At 40.8% G+C, this 27,671-nt stretch overlaps 1 protein-coding gene across 1 annotated transcript; it reads left to right on the top strand.

The window, feature by feature from the left end:
• On the top strand, positions 1 to 27,671 carry tyro3 (TYRO3 protein tyrosine kinase). Its single transcript, XM_023292407.3, has 19 exons — positions 1 to 397; positions 4,266 to 4,449; positions 7,824 to 7,924; positions 8,048 to 8,218; positions 12,014 to 12,100; positions 12,192 to 12,307; positions 13,228 to 13,408; positions 18,136 to 18,278; positions 18,374 to 18,512; positions 19,672 to 19,795; positions 20,860 to 20,951; positions 21,049 to 21,144; positions 22,329 to 22,409; positions 22,484 to 22,576; positions 22,837 to 22,958; positions 23,064 to 23,173; positions 24,705 to 24,864; positions 25,070 to 25,206; positions 25,969 to 27,671. Exons 1-19 carry the CDS (start codon positions 334 to 336, stop codon positions 26,405 to 26,407), a joined length of 2,640 nt encoding a protein of 879 aa, XP_023148175.1. The 5' UTR covers positions 1 to 333; the 3' UTR covers positions 26,408 to 27,671.

Here is a 27,671-nt window from a genome sequence, read left to right on the forward strand (position 1 = left end):
TTCCGGGTGTAAATTTGCGGTTTTTCGGTGTGAAAACAAACTCAGAACTTTCTCAGAGCGACAGAACTCGCCGTGTTCCGCCGCTTCTCACGCCGTGTTGTTGTTTGTGTGTTTGTCTGTTGTTTGTTTACCGGGATGAGCCTCCCTCCGTGAGTCCTCCTCCGGTCCGAATCTCCTCCGGTCCATTTACCGCCTCCAGCCTCCGGTCCGTCCGCCGGGAGATGAAGCCCCAGTAGCGCAGCAGGGACACCGGAGCGGAGCCGAGTCGAGCCGAGCGGACCCGGTGCCCGTGAGAGCCGGTTTGGAAGCCCCGCCGACGTTGAGGATGAGAAGATGAAGCCGCTGCTGTGGATTCTGGTATTTCTGCTGCGGAGTCCGGCGGGAAGCTGCGGGACCGGTGAGTGTCGATGAGCCGCTAGCAGCTAATGCGGCTACGGGCCGAACTCCACCTGGAAAAGAGGCGTTTTAAGAATGTTCTGCTTTCTGTGACATATCCACCCCTGAACGAAGAGACTTGTAGATATTAAATGAACTGCAGAGAGCTTCTCGTTAATTCGGCGTAAAAACAGAACCAAAAGCAGTAATTTTTTAAAGCAGATTTTAACTTTTATATCGCTTTAAACACACTGAAGTGAGTTGTTTGTGAGTGACCTGGATCACTTCAGCGTCGGATTTAATCGAATAATTTGCTGCATCGTTTGTTTTCTTAACCCCGAATGAACCAAAAACAATGGTGTCAAACTAAATACGAGTTTAGTATTTAGTTTGACACCAAATACTGGCTTGTAAACTAATTAACCTCAAACTGTGCCATTTTCAAATGGAGTTCGGCTCATAAACAGGGGCTCAGTGGGCAAAGTGCAGGTTCCCAGCTGATACTGAGGGAATGTGAGCCACTAAAAGCTTCTATTTTGAGAAACTATTATCTTAGGAGTATGGACACATCAGCACGGAGAGGGAAAATCAAAGCAGCTGCAGTAAGCGGATCAGAAACTGTACAGAAAGTCAATATAGGAAGAGTAAAAGCTGTGAAAACCTGCAGTGAAATCCAACCTCAGGTGTTTACAGGACAAATACAGGAACAAAACCAGTTTCTGATGGACCACAAGGCCCTGCACCTGACTGGAAGAGGAGCTCGTAGCAGATTTATAACAAAAACAGACAGAAAAAACATAAAAATGTCAATAAGCTTCTACAACATTAGAATCTGTTCAGTAAATATTGATTAAAGGTGTTTTCTACTAATAAATCTGATCAATCAGTTGGTCAGCAGCCAATCAGAGGCTCCATTTAAACATATTTGTTCTTAAATTAAACTTTTAAAATTTCCTGTAAAGTTAAACGTGAGTAAACAGTGCGTTTGTGTTGAAGCTTTCGGTGCATTCTGGCTAATGTACTTTGTGATTGATCGACTCTCTCACTTCTTTTCTGGGTACAAACTGATGACGTCACCGTTATTACCTGCAAAAGAGCTTGCTACGTCATGATGTCATCATTGGAGGGGAGTGATGTCACCTCCTCCTCCACTGATTTTGTTGTTTTATTGCAGTTTTGTCGTGTGTTTTATGATGTTCAGCGTCATTAAAGTCTTCCGTCTGCAGATTCTCAGGCCGCTTCTGAACGGTTTCTCGTTGTATTGAAGTGTTTAAAGTGCAGCTGATATACAGATTTAGTAAACACAAGCAGTACAGTACAGCTCTGTGCAATATCACCTAAATATCACATGATTCTGGACAGTATCAGCTCTCAATAACTTCATTATTTCTAAATTCAACAGCAAAGAATTTCTTGTGGTAAACGATCAAAAAGAAACGCTTCACAAGTAGAAACTTAAAGCAACGAAACCTGTGATTTCCAATCAGTTTACCTGCATGATCACGGTTCTATAATGAGCTGAGAACATCAGAACCTTCTCAGTTCTGGACCTATGGACTGGGTCTATCTATGTCTGCATCATGGCTCCACATGGAAAAGAAATGAACAGAGGAAGAGAAAAATCTGGCTGAGAGACTCGACAAAGATGGAAAAAGATCTAAGAAGATCAACTAGAAACCAGTGAAGCAGAGTCGGCAGGAATCAGGAGGTCTAGAAGGAGTCCTAGTACCACTAATCAGGAGGTCTAGAAGGAGTCATAGTACCACTAATCAGGAGGTCTAGAAGGAGTCATAGTACCACTAATCAGGAGGTCTAGAAGGAGTCATAGTACCACTAATCAGGAGGTACAGAAAGAGTCATAGTACCACTAATCAGGAGGTCTAGAAGGAGTCATAGTGCCACTAATCAGGAGGTCTAGAAGGAGTCATAGTGCCACTAATCAGGAGGTCTATAAGGAGTCATAGTGCCACTAATCAGGAGGTCTAGGAGGAGTCATAGTGCCACTAATCAGGAGGTCTAGGAGGAGTCCTAGTTCCACTAATCAGGAGGTCTAGAAGGAGTCATAGTACCACTGATCAGGAGGTCTAGAAGGAGTCATAGTACCACTAATCAGGAGGTCTAGAAGGAGTCATAGTACCACTGATCAGGAGGTCTATAAGGAGTCATAGTACCACTGATCAGGAGGTCTAGAAGGAGTCATAGTACCACTAATCAGGAGGTCTAGAAGGAGTCATAGTACCACTAATCAGGAGGTCTAGAAGGAGTCATAGTACCACTAATCAGGAGGTCTAGAAGGAGTCAGTGCCACTAATCAGGAGGTCTAGAAGGAGTCATAGTACCACTAATCAGGAGGTCTAGAAGGAGTCATAGTGCCACTAATCAGGAGGTCTAGAAGGAGTCAGTGCCACTAATCAGGAGGTCTAGAAGGAGTCATAGTTCCACTAATCAGGAGGTCTAGAAGGAGTCATAGTACCACTAATCAGGAGGTCTAGAAGGAGTCATAGTTCCACTATTCAGAGCTCCTAAAATGACTCCACAGACAGTGAACTATTTTCTCCATCCAGCTGTAAAAACAGACATCAGCTGCTTCAGACTTGGTTCAGGGGTTCTCAATGGAAACCAGAGTTAGTGTGAAGCTCAGACAGGGTGAAGGAACCTTCAGAACATCAACCTCTATGGATGGAGGACCAGAACTAAACCTGGTTGCTGCTCAGAACTAAACTTTCAGATGAACGTTTGCTGAAGAACCTGAGAAGAAGCCTGATGGATGCTGGAGAACATTCTTTGGTCAGATGAAGATCAATGAGTTCAGATGGAGTCCAAATGTTTGGTGAGAACCTGACCAGGACTACCACAGTGGATGCAGAGTCCTGACAGTGAAGAACGGCGGTGGGAGTGTGATGATATGGAGCTGCATGAGTGTAAAAGGCGTTGATGATATTTATAGATGCAGCATGAAGATCTGAAGATAAACCAGAATACTGGCTGACAAGATGAGTTCCAAACTGTTAGATTTTTATTTGACATTAGAGTAAATAGTCTAAATGATCTGATTACTTTTTAAGGTGATATGGTTTATAGAAGACGTGATGTTGCACAGACGTAGGGCTGGGCCTGAAAAAAAAATCCCCGATTTTTTTCACAAAAAATCCATGTAAATATCATCTACAGACAGTAAAAAGACTTTATTAAGTAGTTATGCCGACGTTTTTCGGTGAGCTCTTCTTTATCTGGTATCTTTATTTCACGTAAATCCAGGTCTGATCGTGACGAATCTGCGGACGAAACATCTGGCGACGGAAACTATCGCCAGTTAACCTGATCACCAGTTAAACTGGAACACCGGACTGTCCAGCTGAAAGCTCGGTCACGTGACCACGTAGCAGCCTGCTGTTGGTCAGTGCTGTCATGTGACCATGTTGTGGTCCGCTAGTGACCGCCCGCCGTCCGTGCAATTTTCAGATGCGGTGCGTTGCCGTGCGGGAAAATAGCATCTAGTGGACACGTACCTTTAGATCTGCGCCGCTCGCCGCCATGTTGTTTGTGTATCAAGCGCGGGGGGGAGGGGGGCGCACTCTGAACTACGGGAAACCAGCGGGAAGGTGTTGGTGGCGGATGTTGATGAGAAAATCGATTTTCATTAAAACAAATCGACGTTAAGTACAAAGTCGAATTAATCGATCAAATCGATATATCGCCCAGCCCTACACAGACGTGTATCAGGGAACTTCCTGTGTTCAGGTCAAGACCTGACAGTGCTCTATTACAGATGTTGTCGATGTGACCAGCCTAAAACATGATTTTTGTTGAATTGTCTGAGTGAAGATAAATGACGACAGAGTTCTTTATGGTCACCCAGGTAACGCTGACTCCTCCCCCTCCTCCTGCAGGTGTGGTGTTCACGAAGCACCCGTCCAACCAGACAGTGTCTCAGGGGAACGAGGTGAGGCTGGGTTGTGCTGTGGAGGGCGTCACAGAGCCCGACATCATGTGGATGAAGGACGGGGAGAAGCTCTATAGCACTGACCAGGTGTTCCTCACGCTGGGAGAACAGCACTGGGAGACCTCACACAGGTGCAAATCAATCAATCAATCAATTAGAGCTCAGAGAACAACTCTACAGCTTCACATTCAATCTGAATAAAGCTCACAGTGACCACTCCCTGCTTCTCCTTTTAATTCAATTATTCTGCCTGACTTCCTTTAATCAATAGAATCATATTTAAAGATAGAATGCAGCAGGTGAAGGCTGATAATAATAACTCAACAGATCCTAACATCACTGCTTTCCATTTATTTTCTTTTTTCCTTCATAATGTGTATTTAACTCTGACAGATTTTTCCGTAATAGACAAACATTTAGAACGAGCAGCTTCAGTGGTTAACAAGCTGATTACTCGATAACTGTGGAGGTTTAGTGTTTCTATGTGGTTATTTTGAATCTGTTTTGGGTCATTTTGCATATTTTTGTGGCCGTTTGGTGTCTTTTTGTGGTTGTTTTACGTCTCTCTGTGGTAGCTTTGTGTCTCTTTATGGACATTTTGCATCTATCTGTGGTAGTTTTGTCTTTCTTTGTGGTTGTTTTGCTTATTTTTTTGGCCGTTTGGCATCTTTTTGTGGTAGCTTTGTGTCTCTTTATGGACATTTTCCATCTATCTATGGTAGTTTTGTCTTCCTTTGTGGTTGTTTTGTGTCTTTTTGTGGTAGTTTTGCGTGTCTCTATGTTGACTGATTGCAGCTTCTTATATGTGAATATTCTCTGATTTCTTTCCTCCAGACTTGTCTTGAGCTTTGAGAAACTCTGATTGATATTTTTCACCATTTTCTAACATTTTAGAGAGCAAACAGAAATTAAGAAAATAATCGCTAGTTTGGTTTCAAAAAGCCACAATGACACAAAATGTATCAGCAACTATTTTAATCATTGACTAATCATTTTTGTCATTTGTTAAAAGCAGAAATGTGAAATATTTACTGGTTCCAGCTTCCTCGATGTTAAGATTTCAACGCTTTCTTTGTCACAGATGAGATTAAACTGAATCTGCAGACGTCACCTTTAAACTGAAATTACAAAGACCTTTTTTCATGATTTCTACTTCTTGCAAAAGAGAAAATGGAGAAAACATTTGTCATGTGAAACAGCCATGAAAGTAATTATTAGTTGCAGCTACAGTGTGGTCGAATTAATAAATGATTTTTCAGAAGTCTTTACATGTCCTGTTTAGTCAAGAACTGCAACATTTAATCGATTAGTTGGTCAAATAATTAATGAACCGCCAACTATTTTGCCAGTTGATTTACATTTGAGTCATTTTTTAAGCATTTTTAATCTACTTTCTGCAGGTCCTGATCTACACGTTTAGCTGTATGCTGATGATGTTGTTATTTATGTTCCTTTTATAATCGTTAATTCAGTGTCCCATATTCTAACAAAAGAAGCTGAATGTGACCAAACCTGTTAGAATGAGAGTAGTTCAAGAATCATGAATGCAGAACTAAAGTTAGGAACAAGCTGTAGGTGATTTAAAAGTTTAGTTAGTCGAATTATTTTCAGTGTCTGAACTTATAAAACATTAAAGTCAGCCACAGGATTGGTTCTAACTGGTGACTGACATGTTTCCTATAACAGTGTCTGAGTCCCGACGATGTTAAAACGGTTTAAATATCATGAAGTCTGCAGTTCTTTACTGTCGGAATGTCTGCAGGTTTGTTTCTGTTGCTGTTTCTGCTGTTTGATGGTTAAACAGCAGATCAGGTGTAAATACAGGCCAAGCTGAAGTCTGCTTTGAACACCGACCGCTGCTCTTCCTCCCTGACCGACTTCATCTTCCTCACTCCTCCAAGGACACATCCATGTTCCTTCAGAGGCTAAACTTTAATCTGAAAGGGTTCTGGTTTGACTCAGGTTCTGGTTCCTGATCAGGCTATAACCCAACGTGTTCTGGTTCCTGGTCAGGTTATAACCCAACATGTTCTGGTTCCTGGTCAGGTTATAATCCAACATGTTCTGGTCCCAGTTGAGGTTCTAACTCTTGATATTTTTGGTTCCAGTTCAGGTTGTAATTCAACATGTTTCTGGTAAGAGTTCAAGTTCCAACTCTGGCTGTTTTTGGTTCCACCTCAAGTTATAATCAGACATGTTCTGGTTCCAGTCCAGGTAGTAACCCAATATGTTCTGGTCCCAGTTTAGGTAGAAATTCGACTTGTTCTGGTTCCATTTGAGGTAAAAACCCCACATGTTCTGGTTCTGGTTCAGGTAGTAATCCAACATGTTCTGGTTCCAGTTCAAGTAGTCTTCCAACATTTTTCTGGTTCCAGTTGAGGTAGAAATCCTACTTGTTCTGGTTCTGGTTCAAGTAGTAACCCAACGTGTTTCTTGTACTAGTTCAGGTTCTATCTCTGGGTGTTGCTGGTTCCAGTTCAGCTAGTAACCCAACATGTCCTGGTTCTAGTTCAGTCGATGTATGAAGACTCACTGATACAGACGTTTGTCTGCTTGACTTACTGTAACTTTAACATGATGGACCTGCAGCTGCTTCCAGTTCTGCTGTTCTGTGTTCTGGTTCCAGTCCAAGTTCTGTGTTCCGTGTTCTAGTTCCTGTTCTGGTGTTCTCACTCCAGTCCAGTCAAGGTTCTGTGTTCTGGATCCAGCTCTGATGTTCTGATGTTCTGTGTCCTAGTTCCAGTCTGGGTTCTCTGTTTTAGTTCTAGTTCTGATGTTTTGTATTCTCGTTCCTGGTCTGATGTTCTTTGTTCTGATTCCAAATCTGATGTCCTGATGTTCTGTACTCTGGGTCCAGTTTAGGTTCTGTGTTGTGGTTCCAGGTTTAATTTTCTATGTTGTGGTTCTAGTTCATGATCTCACTTTCTGGTTCCAGCCCAAGTTGTGATGTTCTGTGTTGTGGATCTGGTTTCATTTTTTGATGTTCTGTGTTCCGTTTGTGATGTTTGGGTGTTCTGGTTTTGTTTCAGTTCTAAATTCTGGTTCCTGTTCTAATGTTGTTGCTCTACTTCTAATGTTTTGTGTTGTTGTTCTGGTTCCAGTTCTGATACTGGTATGTTCTATGTTCTGGTTTCAGTCCAGATTCAGTTCTTGATCTGATGTTCTGTGTTGTGGTTCTGATTCCAGTTTCGATGTTCTGCATTCTGATGTTCTGGTTCCAGTTCTGATATTACGTGTTCCGGTGCCAATACTCGTGTCATGTTGGTCTGTGTTCTGGTTCCACTTCTGATGTCCTGTGGCGTGGTTTCAGTCCAGATTCTGTGTTCTGGTTCCTGCTCTAATGTTCTGTGTTCTGATGTTTTTGTTTCAGCTCTGACATCTTGATGTTCTGTGTTATAGGTCAAGTTCTAATGTTCTGTGTTGTGGTTCTGGTTCTTGTTTGGATCTTCTGTGTTGTAATTCTGTTTTCTGTTCTATGTTCTGATGTTCTCTGTTGTGGTTCCAGCGTGAGGTCGGTCCAGCAGCATGATGCGGGTCAGTACTGGTGTGAGGTGGAGTTCCACGGCCTGACGTTCTCCTCTGAACGAGCCTGGATCACAGTGGAAGGTGAGTCCCTGAACGCAACACAAGTGTCTGTTTTCCTGATGAGACCCTGAACGCATCACTGCTGACTCCTGTTCATTCTGCTGGAGAACTCTTCCTCCCATCATGCACCTCTCCCTCCTGCAGGTGTTCCTCACTTCATCCAGGAACCTCAGGACGTGGCGACGTTCCCGAACGCCGCCTTCAACCTCACCTGTGCAGCCGTTGGACCTCCAGAACCGGTGGAGGTTCTGTGGTGGCTGGGAGGAGTCCAGGAGGGGGAACCACAACCGTCGCCCTCCATCCTCCACGTCTCAGGTAGAGAGAACACACCTGACCCAAACACAACAGCTGGGGATCATGGGAAATGTAAGATCTAATGTTTGTGGACTGGAATAGTATTTGTTTATATATATAATCAACTAAATCTAAAACTAAAATCCTCCATGGCCTACTGCTGTAAAACATCCCCACATCATGATGCTGCCGCCACCGTGCTTCACATCATGATGCTTCCACCACCATGCTTCACATCATGATGCTGCCACCACCGTGCTTCACATTATGATGCTGCCACCACCGTGCTTCATATTATGATGCTGCCACCACCGTGCTTCACATTATAATGCTGCCACCACCGTGCTTCACATCATGATGCTGCCACCACCGTGCTTCACATTATGATGCTGCCACCACCATGCTTCACATCATGATGCTGCCACCACCATGCTTCACATCATGATGCTGCCATCACCGTGTTTCACGTCATGATGCTGCCACCACCGTGCTTCACATCATGATGCTGCCACCACCGTGCTTCACATCATGATGCTGCCACCACCATGCTTCACATCATGATGCTGCCACCACCATGCTTCACATCATGATGCTGCCACCACCATGCTTCACATCATGATGCTGCCACCACCGTGCTTCACATCATGATGCTGCCACCACCGTGCTTCACATCATGATGCTGCCTCCACCATGCTTCACATCATGATGCTGCCTCCACCGTGCTTCACATCATGATGCTGCCACCACCATGCTTCACAGTAGGGATGATGTGTTTATGATGATGTCTTTCAAACATTGTGTCTAGTCTAACACACAAAAAGCTCCATTTTGGTCTCATCAGACTGAAGAATCTTTTTTTTTCCTGATATTTCACCAGAGCATTCTGGGTAAACTTTCAAGGCTCATATCAGCATGTTGGTAGGTGGTTGGTGAGAACAATTATAGACAGTAAAAAGATTGTTTTCTAACCTACACTTGATACCAGAATTAATTAACAGACATGGCAATAGACTATAAAAAGTGATAAATCTGGACCCAGCTCTCTGTACCGAAAGGACCTGTAACTCTAAAAATATTCACAGTATGAAGGTAGAACTTTGATCATTAAATAAACTAACTGTAGATGAACAATGAGCTGATTCTGATTCAGGTCTGATTGATTTATAACAGAATGACCTGTTTATTAATTATCTCGGCTGCTGCTTGTTGGCGTCTGATCAGTAACTGAGTCACAGTGAGTCAGGCTGTGTTGTTGCTTCATCACCTCTTTGTGTTGTCGTCATGTTAAACACACATTCTGCAGCTGTGACTCACACACGTGAGCGACGGATTTAACACAAAGGTCAGTGCCGGCCGACGGTAATCAGGTCACATGACCAAAGTAGCCTAAAATAGACTAATTCTGAAGTAATACGTTTGTGTTTCTGTACAGTCGGCTTCACTTATAGCACAAATAAAAACACAATATCTGTCAGAAAGTTGGATACAGAGGCAGTAAAGTTCAGAGCTACTAATGATTTTAAACTTCAACATGAGCAGAGACAAATTTTCTTCCTTATCCGAACACCAGAACTACAGCGATTGATTGACTATTTTGGTTATCGGTTAATCAGTTTGAGTAATGTTTTTAAATTCTGTGGTTGCATCTTCTTCAGTGGGTTTATTTTCTGGTTTCTTTCCTCCTCCATGACAGTTTTTCCTCATTTTCTGACATTTTAGAGACCAAACAGTCGATCGATTTATCAAGAAAATCACCAACAGATCACCTTTGTAGTTCTTTAGTGTGGTTTTATGTTTGGTTTTGTGTTCCTTTGCATCATTTTGTGACTTTTTGTGGTTGTGTTGCATATTTTGATGTTTATTTTGTATGTTTTTAGGGTTGTTTTGCATTTTTTGTGTCTGTCGTCATTTTGTGTCTTTTTTGGTTGTTTTGTATAGTTTTGGAGTAATTTTTTGTCACGTTGTGGTTTTGTGTCTCTTTGTGGTTGTTTTTTGCTTTTTTTTGGTTGTTTTACTTCTTTTTGTAGTTGTTTTGTGTAATTTTGGGGTAATTTTCTGTCTTTTTGTGGTCGTTTTGTGTCTCTTTGTGGTTATTTATTTCTCTGTTGTCATTTTGTGTCTCTTTTCTGGTTGATTTGTGTGTCACTGTGTTATTTTTTAAAACTTTTTTTGTGGTTGTTTTGCGCCTCGTAGGTATTTTTGTGTCATTTTGTGGATGTATTGTGTCATTTCGTGTTTTTTTTTGTTTTGTGTCATTTTGTGTTTCTTTTTTCTTTTTTTTAGTTGTTTGATTTCTCTTTGTGTTTTTTTGTGTTTTTGTGGTTGTTTTGCATCATTTTGTGGTTATTTTTAGTGTTTTATTGGTTGTTTTTTGTCTTTTCGTGTTAGTTTTTTTCTTTTTTTGGTTATTTTACTTCTTTTTGTGGTTGCTTTGCATAATTTTATGGTTGGTTTGCATAATCTTGTGTCGTCTTGTGGTTGTTTTGCATCTTCTTGTGGTCATTTTGCATCTCTTAATGATGGCTAATTGCAGCTTCTTGCATGTGGCTGTCTTAATAATATTTCATTTCAATTCAGTTTTATTTATATAGCGCCAATTCACAACATATGCCATCCAGTAGCACTTCACATAGTGAGTTAAAGACCTTACAAATTTTACAAGATTACCAGAGAACCCAGTAATCCAGAGTTGTCTTTGGATTCCCAAAGAATAACATTAGGACGGAATAATCCCAGAAAACAATCATTAACTGCAGAACTACAAAGAGTCGACAAATAAACTCGGTCTGTGTGAACCTGGACCTTCAGAGTTGAGCTGCAGCCTGAATGAACTTATGAACATCCTTGAATCAGATCCAGGATCAGTCGTCAGTACACAGATTTACTGCACAGTCAGCAGTATTGATCCACGGGATGACGTCACAGGAGCTGCTGCTGCTGATTGGAGGATCCTGTTAGACATCAGACAGTTACTGGAAAAACACACACACACACACACACACACACACACACACACACACACACACACACACACAGACACACACACACACACATAGAGTGAGTCATGTTGTCTTTCAGGATGTTTTGTTTCTTTACCCTCCTGTCATCCTGTGGGTCAAAATTAAAGTTTGAAAATGTGGAAAAAAATATATTTTCAGAGTGAAACTTCTGATGTCCACATTTTCAACATTTTTGGGAAATCTTTGAACATTTTTGGTGGAAAAAAATGTTAAAAATGTTTTTTAAGAACATTCACAAAAAAATCAACCAAAATCCAGTGAATTTTGCTGGATTTTGGTTGATTTTTTTTGTGAATGTTCTTAAAGAAAATTTTAGAAGTTTTACTGATATATATGGAATCACTTTAGATGTTTTTACTCATTTTTGGGAAGATTTTTACTCATTTTTTGAAAATATTTACAAGAATTTTCTTGCCAAATTTAAGGGATTTTTTGAAATAAAAATTTTAAGGGAAACTTTTCAGGAATTATTGGAATTGTATTCCTGAAGGTTTTGCAAATTTTCAGAAATTTGGGGGATTTTTGTGCAGATTTTTTGGATTTTTTTCAGATAAGGAAACCATATTTTTTTGGTGCCCATAAATGAAAACAACAGGAGGGTTAAACGGACATTCGGCTGTAAATCAATTAAACTGATCTCACTTATTGATCCACGTTCTGGTTCATCTGCAGCAGAGCCTACATCACCCACAATGCACCTGGGCCTCCTGACTCATACACAGAAACACAACAAAGAAACACTTGAAACATAAAGTGTCTCCAGAGACCAATAACTGATCAGTACCTGTGTGTACAGGTGTGAACAGCAGCGTGAAGTTTTACTGCGAAGCAAAGAACGCCAGAGGAATCTCCGTGTCCAGAACCGGGACGGTCCACATCAAAGGTGAGTCCACCTGCCGGTGAGCTCAGCTGTGATTGGAGGAGGGCTCTGTGTGGGCGGGGCTTGTTTAAAACTGTCTGTCCGTCTGTCTCAGTGCTACCGGCAGCTCCGGTCGGTCTGCAGGTCCTCGGGATGGTGGACAACAACGTCACGCTGTCATGGCAACCGGGGTTCACAGGTCACTCTGAGCTGGCCACCTGCGTCGTCCAGGTAACAAACACACCTGTAAGCAACAGCAATGAGAACAACCACGTGAAATATCAGTAAAATGTCAAATTTACATGTGAAAATGTCAAAAAAAATTCTAAACTGTGTCACCTTACAGTAATCAGATTACTTCTAAGTTGAACAGTAGAATATTTTCTCTGATGAACAATTAAAAACACATATTTAGGAAGACTTAAAAATTCAGCTTCAAAGTAGAAACTCAAAGCAACTAAACTGAGTCCAGCTATGATTTTCAATCAGTCTACCTGCATCAACGTGGTTCTAAACTGAGCTGAGAACATCAGAACCTTCTCAGTTCTGGGTCTATCTATGTCTGCATCATGGCTCCACATGGAAAAGAACTGAACACAGGAAGAGAAAAATCTGACACTGGCTCCACATTTTCAACATTTTTGGGAAATTTTTGAACATTTTTTGGTGGCAAAAAAGAAATGTTACAAACGTTTCTTAAGAACATTGACAAAACAAATCAACCAAAATCCAGTGAATTTCGCTGGATTTTGGTTGATTTTTTTTTGTCAATGTTCTTAAGAGAATATTAGTTTTACTGATATATATGGAATCACTTTAGATATTTTTACTCATTTTTTGGAAGATTTTTACCAATTTTTTTGAAAATATTTACAAGAATTTTCTTGCCAAATTTGAGGGATTTTTTAAAATAAAACTTTTAAGAGAAACTTTTCAGGAATTATTGGAATTTTCTTCCTGAAGATTTTGCAAATTTTCTGAAATTTGGGGAAGTTTTTTGCTGAATTTTAGTTTTTTTTTCAGACAAGGAAACAATATTTTTTGGTTCCCATAAATGAGGACAACAGGAGGGTTAATCACCTCTTCCTCCTCCTCTTCTTCCTCCTCTTCCTCCTCCTCTTCTTCCTCCTCTTCCTCCTCCTCTTCGTCAGGTGTCGAGGCGTTCATCTCGGAGGTGGGATCTCCCCCAGCAGGAGGTCCAGGTTCCTCCTCACCTCCACGTTCTATCAGGTCTGAGGAGTCATTCCAACTACAGCGCCAGAGTTTCCTGTGTGAATGAAGTCGGGGCGTCTCCGTTCTCTCCGTGGATGCACTTCCTCACACCTGAATCAGGTGAGACAGCTGAAGATGAGTGATGTGTTGTCCAGCTGTAGGTTTACTGGAACACCTGTCTGTCTGTAGAACCTGTCTCAGGTGTTCGTCTGGGCTGAGATTTGCTGACTGTGGAGTGTAGATAGTTGACATCCTGTAATATGGATGGAAGAACGGTTTTATAAGAGGATAAAAGGGATTAATCAGAACAGCTTTGAACTGATCTGACAAAAGAGACACAAATTATCCCACAACGAGATGCAAAACAACTTAAAAGAGACACAAAACAGCCAAAAAAGACACAAAACAACCAGAGATGCAAAACGAACAAGAGATGCAAAACAACATAAAAGAGACACAAAATTACTACAAAAAGACTCAAAACAACCGCAATGCCTATCAGTTTTCAGATTTGTGTTATTTTTCTTCTGCTGAACTGTAATGTTGATCCACGTTGGTAATGAGAGTTTATTCGCTGCAGTTCAAACATCTCTCAGTGTAGGGTTAGGGTTAGATGGTTTTCAGTCTGATCACGTCCTGCAAAGACTCTCTGAGGAAGAACTACTGCTGTTGTTTAGTTCATATCACAACAGGGATGTTCATGATCAACTGTTAACCAGTTAATCGCAGTTTATGTTGGAGCTGATTACAAATATATTCACAAAAATGTCAGTAAATGTGTTGTTGACCAGCTGTAGTACCTCGTTCTACCACCAGGTGGAGCTTCCTTCTGTTTTGGAAAAGTGCAAAGTGTTTAATAGTGTTAACAAGCAGAGAGCATTGTGGGAGTTTAGCTAACGATGGGCACCATGACAAAGACTTCTGTGACAATGACTTCCTAAACATTTTTACATTTAGTTTGTTTTTGTCACATTTTCTGTAAAATACTTTAAAAATTCCATCGGGATGATTTGAGATTTAAATTCAGTCAAAGGAAACTTTTCTTTGGTTTCCTTGTTTGCTATACTCATGCAGCAATGTGACTTTCTTGGAGATATTCTGCTTTTTTAATTCAGAACATCAACACTGACAGTAAAATCTCTCTTCAGTCATGTTTTAGCTGTGCAGTAAATGCATCATTACTCTGCCAAGGAATAGTGGTTTGTCTGTCTGTCTTTCTGTTAGCAACATTACTGAAAAATGGACCAAAGGATTTGTATAAAATTTTCAGGGAAGGTCAGAAATGACACAAGGACCAAGTGATTAGATTCTGGCCGTGATGCAGCTTCTAGTCTGGATCCACGGATTTGTTAAAGATTTCTGTATCATTGCCAGATAGCGGCACGACGTCACTGTAACCATGACAACCAGTGAACACTACGTCAGCTGCCTGCTGATGATCACGATTGTGATCCTACTACAAATCCACCACTGAGGACTTATCAGGACTTATCCATCAGAAATGATACAAGGAACAACTGATTAAATTGTGGGGGTGTTTCTGAGTCCCATCAATTCCCGCTGCCCACTACATATTTAGGTCATGTGATTCAGTATCCGTACGTAACGTACACATGCAGAACACATGCCTCTGTTCAGCACAGGTCATTTAGTTTGTGGATACATCTACAATAAATGGACACATTCTATGTTGCCGTGATTTCTGCCTCGAATTTTTTCAAGATTTCATCTGTCGGAAATCATAGAACGACTGAGCAGCCTCGGAGGAGGACTGCGCTCTCTGAGTGCTTTTCTTGTCCAAGAACCTTCAAAAATGATCCAAAATGATCCAAAATCAGTCATAGTTTCTATGAAATGATTAAAAAATATCCAGAATGACCGAAAATTTGCAGAGAATACTAAATTCGTCCAGGATGCTGTAAAAATCATCCAACATGACTTGAGAATGATCCAAAATTGCACAAAATTTTCCCAGAATTACACAAAAGTTGTCAGAAATGTCAAAAATCTTCTTAAAATGACTCAAAAATTGACTCAAATTACTTAAATCTGTTCAGAATGAACAGAAAGTTATTAGAAATGACTGAAAACTAAATGGCCACATCCTTTGTTAACCGTGATTTCTGATCATCAATAACTAATAAACAAATGCTGCATTTCTAAAAGAAATGTTGCATTTCTGACAATGCCATATAGAGGAACGAACAGCCTTGGAGGAGGACTGAGCTCTCCGAGTGCTTTTCTTGTTGTCGAAGATGCTTCAAAAATTATCCAAAATTACTTGAAAATGATCCAGAATTAAAGAAGATTTTCCAGAAATGATCTAAAACTATGAAAATTTGCTCAGAATGACATGAAAATAGTCTAAAATGACTGATCCGAAATCAGTCACAATTTCTCTCAAATGATTAAAAATGATCCAGAATGACTGAAAATTTGCAGAATGTAAAAATCATCTGAAATGACTTGAAAATGTACCAAAATTTCAGAAAATTTGCCTGGAATTACACAAAAGTTGTCAGAAATCACGTGGTTTCTGATCATCAATAACTAATAAACAAATGCTGCATTTCTGATATTGCCATACGTGGGAAAGAGCAGCCTTGGAGGAGGACTGCGCTCTCTGAGTGCTTTTCTAGTTTTAGTTTTGTTTAGTTTTGAACGTTGCAGTTTTTAACTCTTTTATTCAGTTTTTGTTGTCGTATCTTTACTGCCAGATTTTTTTTACAGTGTAGAGGAAGCACCTGCATCCTCCACTCATCTATTAAGGCTATTTCTTTAATTTCTCCTCCGTATTCGTGTATTTAACGGAACATAGAACAGTTCGGACTCTCATCTGGTTCTGCTGGTTTCAGAGTTTTTACTGGACGTTTTTTCACTGTTTGATCAGTAAACAGAAGAGCTGCTGGTTTCCTGCTTCACAGCTGAACTCTGAGGCTGTTTGTTTGTGTTTGTTCAGTGTGTGTGTGTGTGTGTGTGTGTGTGTGTGTGTGTGTGTGTGTGTGTGTGTGTGTGTGTGTGTGTGTGTGTGTGTGTGTGTGTTTTCAGAGTGTGTGTGTGTGTGTGTTTATAATGTGTGTGTGTGTGTGTGTCCGTCCGGCTGGATCAGCTCCAGTAGATTCCAGTCCTCTCCGTACAATCAGCTTTTGTTTGTGGCCTAAATCCACATGAAAGGACTTGGCAGCCGCCTCTGCAGCGCCCCCTGCTGGAGCTCTGAGCTATGAGCGACTGGAGGCGTCTTCACATGCAGGTCACACTCAGACACATTCACCGAAGACTGAAGTGAACCTGCAGCTTCAGAGTGAAAACACGACAACAGAAACGACTCTGGGTTCTGGGATGTGAAGCAAAAGCAGAAAATGTAAAGTATTTAAACATCAGAAAGATCAGAAATGGATTAAAACTCTAATAATCCACATTATTTATCACAGCTGAAGCAGAATTAAACACTTCAGGACAAAAACAAAGAAAATATTGATGCTTTTAGCTGTAATAAAAACAGAAAAGGACATTGTCGTTAATAACAAAACAACATCAGCTCCTCTAAACACCTAATTTCATACATTTGTACCTTTTTAAGCTGTTAATAATCCTGAGACCTGCTTTTGTGTCAGTTCAGGTAATACCATCTCAAAATTGTGTTCAGAGTTTACTCATTTGTTGTTTTTAACCTAATGCTGAAATATTTTAGCAGAATTTTGACAATTTCATGTGTTTTAGAATCTGGAAGTTCTGTATTTTCACTCTCAAGAAAACATCTTACCTGTGAAGCCATTTTAAAGGTTCAGTGTCTCCAGAAATAAAACTCCTACAGCCATGAAAATTGGTGAGGACACAGACAGAATAGCTTCCAGTAGATTCAAATAATAAAATAGCTCTTTCAGAGAAGAAGTTTTGACTTATTGACCTTTAAAAATGGATAAAAGTGCAACATTTTCAGTCAAGGGTGGTATAGTGTCGCCATAGAGTTATAGAAGGAAATATGGATCCATCCATATTTATACACTTAGAGGAACTTTCTGGGGCCACAATACCAGCCTCAATTGGAAATTTAGCACTTTTTTTTGCATTTTCAAGGACCAAAATTTATTCAATATTGTAATTTTAAACAAATTTGTGTCATTTTGGGCGGATGTTCAATTTTTGGACAAATGTTTACTAATTTTGGGCTAATTTCAAGTTAAAATATCAAAAACTGGAACCTTGTCTGGTCAAACTTTCCACACATCAGATTCTACTGATGTTAGAGCCTCAAAAGTTGGTGAAATGTCAACTTCAGACTGTGTCTTAGTAGAAATATGGATCCATCCGTATGCATGTATGTATGTATTATTATATGTATATATATATATATATATATATATATATATATATATATATATATATATATATATATATATATATATATATATATATATATACACACTTACAGGAACTTTATGGCGACACAATGCCACCCTAAATGGAAAATTTTGCACTTTTATAAATTTTATTTCAAACATTCTGATCTGCTGGAAACTATTCTGTCTGTGTCCTCCCCCAGATTTCATGGCCGTATTTTTTTTGAGGGGGAAACACAAAATTCCCTGGTCTGAAAATTGATAAAATTCTCAAAACTCTTCTTAATGTATTCTAATTTTAGATTCCAGAAAACAATAAGTAAACTCTGAACAAAATCATAGCTGGTGCAGCAACATGTTCCCTGAATTATGAATCAACCTTTTCGTTGACGATACTCTGCTTTATATGGGAACCAGCTGCAGGTGTTGGCCTCCATCCAGCAGAGGGCGCTGCTACCGATCATCGCTCCACTCTAACTAATCCTGACTGTGTGATTTCTCCTCCAGTTCCCTCTGCGGCCCCCAGGAACCTGACGTTCGACCTGTCGGAGCAGCAGCTGGCTTTGAACTGGGCCAAGCTGCAGGACGACGAGCTGCAGGGGAAGCTGTTGGCCTACAAGGTGCAGTGGACTCTGGGAGGAGAAGCTCAGGTGAGGGGAAGTCCTGACAGAAATCTGACAAACAGAGTAAATATCTGCGTAAACAAATAACAGCTGAAACTTTTGTCTAACTGATGTGTCTGCAGGAGCCGCTGCTGTTTAAGGAGAACTCTGCTCAGCTCTCAGGAGGAGGACGATTCTTCAACGCCTCCGTCCAGGTGTCGGCCTGCACAGCGGTGGGCTGTGGACCATGGAGCGCCCCGGTTCTGGTGCTGCCCGCCTCAGGTAGAGCCACTGTCAATGCAAAAAAATACTATAAATAGACTCAAAACAGCCACATAGGGTGGCAGACAACCCCAAAACATCACAAAAAGACCAAACATGACACAAAACAACCAAAAAAAACAGGCAAAACCACCTCAAAGAAACACAAAACAATGAAAAAAAGTTACAAAAGTACAACAGAGACATAAAACAGCCAAACAAAGATGTGAAATGGCTGCAAAGACACACAAAACAACCAAAAATAAACTTAAAACCACCATAGAGACACACAAAACAACCACTAAAAAACACAAAACTGCCTCAAAGACGGAAAAACAACCTCAAACAGACACAAAACAACAATGCAAAACAACCATAAAAGCAATGCAAAATGAGTACAAAGACATAAAACAACCACAAAAGAACCTCATAGAGACACAAAACAGCCACATAGAGACACAAAACAGCCACATAAAGATGGCAGACAACCGCAAAATGTCACGAAAAGACCAGACATGACACAAAATAACCAACAAACAGGCAAAACCACCTCAAAGAAACACAAAACAATGCAAAAAAAGTTACAGAAGTACAACACGGAGACACAAAACGGCCAAACACAGATGTGAAATGGCTGCAAAGACACACAAAACAACCACAAATAAGCTTAAACCCACCATAAAAACACAAAACATCTATAAAGAGACACAAAACAATAACAAAAGTCACAAAACAACCACTAAAAGACACAAAGTCACCTCAAAGACGGAAAAGCAAATACAGACACAAAACAACAACGCAAAACAACCATAAAAACAATGCAAAATGAGTACAAAGACATAAAACAACCACAAAAGAACCACAAAGAGACACAAAACATCCACATAGAGACACAAAACAACCGCAAAAAGACACAAAACAACCACAAAGAGACATAAAACAACCACAAAACAACAACAAAGAGACCTAACACAACCACAAGGAGACACAAAACAACCATAAATAGACACAAAGATGACAAATGTATTCTGTTTACCATCACAGAAAAGGAAAGAAACCAGAAATTATTCACATTTAAGAAGCTACAATCATTGATCACAACATTTTAAATGACTTTTTACCACTTGAATACTGATTGATTGATTGATGGTGTGATCGCTGCCTCCTGCTGGTCCCTCAGTGCAGCTCCAGGTCCAGAGAAGCCACATGTGGGTCGGTCTTCTGCTCGGCCTGCTGGTGGCCACCATCGTCGGTCTGCTGCTGACTGTCGTCGCTCAGCGTCGAGGGAAAGAAACACAGTTTGGGTATGAAGCTAAATGTTAGAATTAGCCTAGCTTTAGCCTAGCTTTAACGTAGTGTTATCTTAATATTATCCTAGCATCAGTAGTGTACTATTCTAGAATTAGGCTAGCATTAGCCTAACTTTAGCATAGTGTTAGCTTAACATTAGCTTAACATTAGTCGTATGCTATTCGAGAACTAGCCTAGCATTAGCCTAATTCTAGCATAATGTTAACATTAGCCTAACATCAGTCATACACTATTCTAGATCTGGCCTAGCATTAGCCTAATTTTAGCATAGTGTTACCTTAACATTGGCCTAACACCAGTCGTTTACTATTCTAGAATTTGCCTAGCATTAGCCTAACTTTAGCATAGTGTTAGCTTAAGATTAGCCTAACATCAATTGTTTACTATTCTAGAATTAGCCTTGCAATAAAGGTCTATCTATCTATCTAGCCTAACTTTAGCATAGTGTTAGCTTAACATTAGCCTAACATCGGTTGTATGTCCTAACATTAGCCACACAGTAGAATAGTATTAGCCTAACATTAGCCTAATATTATTTCAATGTTAACCTAGCATGAGCCTAGCAATAGCCGATTATTATCCTAGCATTAGCCAAGCAGTGGAATAGTATTAGCTTAGCATGAACCTAATATCAGCATAGCATTGGTCTGACATTATCCTAGCATTAGGATATTACAGTAGAATTGTATTAGCCGAGCATCTGTCTAATATTATTCTAGTCATAGCCTAGCATTAACGTACCGTCAGCCTAGCATTGTCCTAACATCTGCCTAAAATTATGTTAGTTTTAGCCTCTCGTTAGCCTAATATTGTTCCGGTATTAGCCTAGCATCAGTCTAGCATTAGCCTTGTATTAGCTCAACATCGGCTTAACAATGTAGTATTTTCCTAGCATTACATTAATATTAGCCTAGAATTAGCCTTGTTTTAGTCTAGCATCAGTCTGACATTATTAGCATTGGCATAGCTTCAGCTGAGCTAACGTGTGTTCAGTGTGTAACATGTTGTGTGTAGCATCTTGTGTGTCTAGTGTGTAATGTGTATTGTGTGTCTCCAGATTGGTCTTTAAGACTCCGGGTCCTGAGAGTTCAGTTTCCTTCACTGCAGCTCGATCCTTCAGCCGGAGCGCCGCTGATCAGGAGAACACCTGTAAGTCACCTGATCGACACACCTGAGCGTTGTTGTCACACCTGACTGTTTGTGTGTTGATTGTGTTTGTCTGTTATGTGTGTGTGTCTCCCCCCAGTGGACAGTTTGGGAATCAACGACGAGCTGAAGAACAAACTGCAGGACGTCCTGATTCCAGAGAGGCTGCTAACGCTGGGACACATGCTGGGAAAAGGTAACACAACTACTATACAAATACTGCAATACTACGCAACTCATGCTGGGAAAAGGTAACACAACTAATACACAACTACTATACAAATACTGCAATACTACACAACTCATGCTGGGAAAAGGTAACCGTATTAAGTCTAACAAATTAAGAAATTGTCCATACAATGCAAATAAAGGAAATATTAACCCTCGTGTCGTCCTGCGGGTCAAAATTGACCCAGTTTGAAGTTTGAAAATGTGGAAAAAAAAATATTTTCACAGTGAAACGTCTGATGTCCACATTTTCAACATTTTGGGGAAATCTTTGAACATTTTTTGGTGGAAAAAAAGAAATGTTAAAAATGTTTCTTAACAACATTGACAAAAAAATCAACCAAAATCCAGTGAATTTTGCTGGATTTTGGTTCTTTTTTATTTGTGAATGTTCTTAAGAGAATATTAGAAGTTTTACTGATATATATGGAATCACTAGATATTTTTAGGATTTTTTGGAAGATTTTTACAAGAATTTTCTTGCCAAATTTGGGGGATTTTTTTTAAATAAAACTTTTAAGGGAAACTTTTAAGGAATTATTGGAATTTTCTTCCTGAAGGTTTTGCAAATTTTCAGAAATTTGGGGAATTTTTTTGCTGAATTTTGAATTTTTTTGAGACAAGGAAATAATATTTTTTGGTGCCTGTAAATGAAGACAACAGGAGGGTTAATAAAATGAATCAAATTAAAATTACACAAACTGTCTGAAGATTGTTAATAAACATAGTTGATCAAATATCTGTCATATATTAAATATCAAAAAATCTTACAGAAGATGTGAAACAAGGAAGATTTCTAGAAAAATATGAGAAAAAAAGTTTTTAAAAAATCATAAATTGTCCATAAAAAGATTAATATTAAAAATATTAATACATACACTAAAAAGCATTGCTAAAGTATTTGAAAAATATGCCCCAAAAAATGTGAAAATATGTGTGAAAATACGAGTGATATCTAAAAAATCCCAGTGTGAATATTTGCTGGAAAAATATCCAAGCAAAATGGAAATCATTCATAAAATGTTAATAATGAATCTTAATAAACATAAAAACTATTGATAAAATATTAGAAAATGATTCCAAAGGAATTTAAATTCATGGCTGAAATGTCTAAGAACGATAACTAAAATCTGATTGGTCGTTTCCCTGCAGGTGAGTTTGGTTCGGTGCGTGAAGCTTTTCTGAAGAGTGAAGACTCATCTGTCCAGAAGGTGGCGGTAAAAGTTCTGAAATGTGAGTCAAACGCTTCTCCTTCTTCTACTTCTTCATCTCCTTCTTCTTCTACTAACGTCTCATTGGTCCTCCAGCTGACATCACCTCGTCAGGTGACATTGAACAGTGTCTGAAGGAGGCGGCCTACATGAAGGACTTCCATCATCCCAACGTCATCCAGCTCATCGGTAACACACACACGCACACACACACACACACACACACACACACACACACACACACACACTCACACTCACAAACACACACACACACACACACACACACACACACACACACACACTCACAAACACACGCAAACACACACACACACACACAAACACACACACACACACACACACACACACACAAACACACACACACACACACACACACACACACACACACACCCAGGCCAGACATTTTGATTGACAGCTGTCCCGTCCAATAGGAGTGAGCCTCCACCGCCGTCCGAGCCAGCGGCTGCCAATCCCAATGGTGGTCCTGCCGTTCATGAAGCACGGAGATCTCCACACCTTCCTGCTGCTGTCCAGGCTGGGAGATCAGCCGTTTGTAAGTCAGGACGCTAACCGATCGATAACCGATGGATAACTGATCGATAACCGATCAGCCAGCGCCGTCCGATCAATACCTGACCTGCTGCCGTGTCTCCTCCAGGACCTGTCTCTGCAGACTCTGGTCCAGTTCATGCTGGACATCTCCAGGGGGATGGAGTACCTGAGCAGCAGGAACATCATCCACAGAGACCTGGCCGCCAGAAACTGCATGTCAGTCCACCAATCAGAGACACCGAGCTGTCGTCCAATCAGCTCGCAGAACACAGACATGACATCACACTTTGTGCATGCACTTCTGATGCCTCGAGGTTTTACTTATTTTCTCAGTTAACACATAAATACCTGAAACTGGAGCTGCACAGTTAATCCAATGAGGTGTTTAGGGAACATCTGTAACTTTTAGTGTCAGCCTGTCAGCAGATGTGAAGACCAAGAGGAGTTTTGGGAACAATCTAATTTGTAATTAGCTTCTAGTAAATCTTAATTCAGGTTAAGATTATTTTAAGTTGTATTCTGATGCAGATTTGTACACCGGCAGAAATGTAGCACAAACTAAAAAGTCTGTTTTTAAATATCAATGTAGCATTAGCCTCTCATTGCTCTAGCATTAGCCTAGTATTAGTCTAACACTAGCGTATCATTTGGCTCGTATCAGCCTAGCATTAACCTAACATACGTATTTCATTAGTCTGATATTAGCCTAACATTAACGTAGCATTACCCGAACATTGGCCAAGTAGTTTGATTAGCCTAGCATCATCAGCCAAGAGGTAGTCTAATGTCTGCGTAGCATTAGTCTCATTTTAGAGTAGCATTAGCCTAAGACTAACATCATCCAAGCATTGGTGTAGCCCTTAAATAGTGTTAGCCTCTCATTGCCCTAACATCAGCATAGCATTACTCTGATATTAGCCTAGTATTAGCCTAGTATTAGCCTAACATGAACCTGAACATCAGCAAAGCAGTAGACTAGTATTAGCTGAGCATCAGACTAGCATTTGCCTAGTATGGTCTAACACTAGTGAATTATTAGTGAAATATTAGCCTAGTAGTAGCCTAGCATTAGCCTAGTATTAGACAACATCAGCCAAGAAATAGAGCAGTATTACGCTTCTATCAGCCTAGCATTCACCTAACGTCTGTATCTCATTAGTCTGATATTAGCCTAACATGGGCCTAGCATTAATGTAACATTACCCGAATATCAGCCAAGTGGTACAAGATTAGCCTAGCGTCAGCCTAGCATTAGCCAAGAGGTAGTCTGTCTGCATAGCATTAGTATAATATTAGAATAGCATTAGCCTCATACATAACATCATCCAAGCATTGGTGTAGCCCTAAAATAGTGTTAGCCTCTCATTGCCCTAACATCAACGTAGCATTAGTCTAATATTAGCCTAACATGAACCTAGCATTACCTGAACATCAGCAAAGCAGTAGACTAGTATTAGCTGAGGATCAGCCTAGCATTATCCTAGCATGAACAAAGCAATAGAGTGGTATTAGCTCAGTATCAGCCTAGCATTAGCCTTGTATTAGCATAGCATCAGACTTGGGTCATTTGTTGCCATGTGGTTTACAGCAGGTTCACTCAGCTTTCACATCTTCCCAGTCTTTGATTTTTCTTTGTGAAATTCAAAAAATGGTTTCTATATTTCAGTGATGCTTTATAGATGTAATGAGATGTGTATGTGTGTGTGTGTGTGTTTTAGTTGTAATGAGGTGTGTGTGTGTGTTCCAGGCTGAACGAAAACATGACTGTGTGTGTTGCCGACTTCGGTTTGTCCAAGAAGATCTACAGCGGAGATTATTACCGTCAGGGCTCCGTCTCCAAGCTGCCCGTTAAATGGATCGCCCTGGAGAGTCTGGCCGACAACGTCTACACAACTCAGAGCGACGTGGTAAACACACACACACACATATACACAACTACACAAAGACGCACACTTCATGTCAACAGTTTAACACCTTTATTATCACTGTGCAAATACAATGATATTATTTTATTGTTCTATAGCTGGCTCCAGGTAAATCAGCACCAACCAAAGAAGTTCCTTAGATATGGATTGTATTTGTGTGTTTTTGTGTTCTTCTGTGTGTGTTTAGTGGGCGTTTGGCGTGACCATGTGGGAGATCATGACTCGAGGTCAGACTCCGTATCCTGGAGTGGAAAACTCAGAGATCTACGAGTTCCTGATTAAAGGAGAGCGACTGAAGAAACCAGCAGACTGTAGAGACGACATGTGAGTCAACAACACGACAACAACAACAATAAACAACATCACACCCCTACCTCTGTTCTTCACTGTCAGGACTATGCATCCGCTGTGGTCCTCCTGGTCAGGTTCAACCCAAACATCTGGACTCCATCTGAGCCTTTTTGTGGTCTTTTATTGTCTCTTTGTAGTCATTTTTGTGATTGTTTAATGTCACTTGGCAGCCATTTTGCGTCGCTTTGTGGTCATTTTACATGTTTTTGTAATTGTTTTTTGTCTTTTTGTGGTTGTTTTGTCTGTTTTTGAAGTCAGGCATTCATGGTACCATCTATAAATATCATCTCCCCAACGCCTTTTACTCTCATGTAGCCCTAAATCATGATACTTCCACCTCCATGCTTCACTGTCAGGACTATGCATTCACTGTGGTATTCCTGGCTAAGAGGAGAATCTAACCTTCTTCTTCTGGGGTTTTCAGATAGGAAATAATGACTGTGACGCCTCCTGGTGGTGACAGAGGGGAATCTAAACTTGTTATTCTTCTATGTTTTTTAATATGAGTGGTTTTCTAATATTTCTAACACCTCCTGGTGGTGATGGAGGAGAATTGAACATTCTTCTTCTACAGTTTTTAGATATGAGAACACGTGTGATTCTCCATCTTGTGGTGATGACGGAGAATCTAAATCTTTTTCTTCTGTGGTTTCCAGATTTGAAATCATGTGTTCGGCGCCTCCTGCTGGTCACAGAGGAGAATCCCGCCTCATTCTTCTTCTTCTGTGGTTTCAGATATGAGATCATGCACAGCTGCTGGAGTCCGGTCCCTAAATGTCGTCCCAGTTTCCAGCACCTGGTCGGCCAGTTGGAGGCGCTGTGGCTCAGCCTGTCTACCGCCCCGCCGTCCAAGGAGCCTCTCCTGTACGTCAACCTGGAGGGGGAGGAGGAGGAGGCGGGGCGAGGGGGCGGGGCTACGGGACCCCGGACCTCTGTGGAGGGGACGTCCAGCTGGAGCGTCCCCTGGCAGCGGCGGGCGGAGGACGAGGAGACGGACTGGCTGATGGTGGGGTCGGGGGCGGCGCTCGCTATTGGTGGAGACTACCGTTACATCATCAGCCCACCGGGAGCCACCGAGGAGGGGGAGGGTGGCGGGGAGAGGAGGAGGGAGTCGATGGACACGTTAGAAGACGAGGTCAGGGATGACGAGGACGACGCCGTCATCAACGTCTGACCAATCACCTCCCGCTTCCCTCAAACCTAATTGGACCAGAGCTCAGTCAGGAGGCGGGTCTAGACGAACCGCCAGCCAATCAGGACCAGACCTCCCACCTGCTGCCTCCTCAGCACCACCAGCTGATCGATCAGAAACTGGATATCCTGGTTTTAGATGTCACAGTTTTAAAGTTTTTAATGGATGAAATAAACTTTCTGTTGCCTCTAACATCGTTTAAACAATCAGGAAATAACCGCAGATTAATCAGTAATCCTCTGGACTGAAGAACGGAGCGCTTTAGAGACGTCTCTTTGGGTCTCAGGGTGTTAGGGTTAACCCTAACCTAAGACCCAAAGAGACATCTTTAGGGGTTAGGGTTAGGGTTGACCCTTAAAGATGTCACTCCGAGACCCAAAGTGACATTTTTAAGGGTTAGGATTAGCCCAAAGTGACGTCTTGAAGGGTCAACCCTAACCCTTAAAGATGTCACTTTGGGTTAACCCTAACTGTAAGACCCAAAGTGCCGTCTTTAAGGGTTGGGGTTGACCCTTAAAGACGCCATTTTTGGCTCACACTAACCCTTAAAGACATCACTTTGGGGTATCCCTTAAAGAAGGCACGTTGGGCTAACCTTAAGACCCAAAGAGACGTCTTTAAGGGTTAGGGTTGACCCTTCAAGACGTCACTTTGGGTTTTTGTTACACTTAAGATGATTAATTATGAAACTGATCAGCAGATTGAAGCTAACAGTAGGGAGCGCCGTGGCAACGCAGAAACACCTCAAGTTTAAATGTTTTATTTTTGTTTTTCTCTTCAAACTTTCCTGTTTTTATGGCAACCAACCGTTAAAGCTGCAGGAAATTCGTATTTATATTTTATTTGGACTTCACAGTTCGTCGTTCTGGAGGCGTTTTAACCAAGAAAAGCAACAAAACACTTATTTTTTACACTCTTCATTTTTGAAACCACTGAAATGTGATTCTTCTAATGGTTTCCGGTAATTATCTGTTAATTGTTTAATTGACTGATCGTTGCACCGCGTTAATATGTACTGTAAAAGTTCTCAATGTGGTTTCAGTCATGTGTTTGAAACAGACAACACCACTGGCTGCTTGAAGAGGGTCCGCCCTCTCTGAACGGACCTACCACTGTGTCTCTACCTGAGCAGGTGAGGAAACAGCGCCTCAACTGGCCGACAGGTAAACTGCAGCTGTTATTAAAGTGAGTCTTTCCTGCTGTAATAAACTGATAATAAAGGTGAGTTTGTGGGTTTTTTAGTAAA

Source organism: Amphiprion ocellaris, chromosome 20 (genome assembly GCF_022539595.1).
Source record: "Amphiprion ocellaris isolate individual 3 ecotype Okinawa chromosome 20, ASM2253959v1, whole genome shotgun sequence".
NCBI lineage: Eukaryota > Metazoa > Chordata > Actinopteri > Pomacentridae > Amphiprion > Amphiprion ocellaris.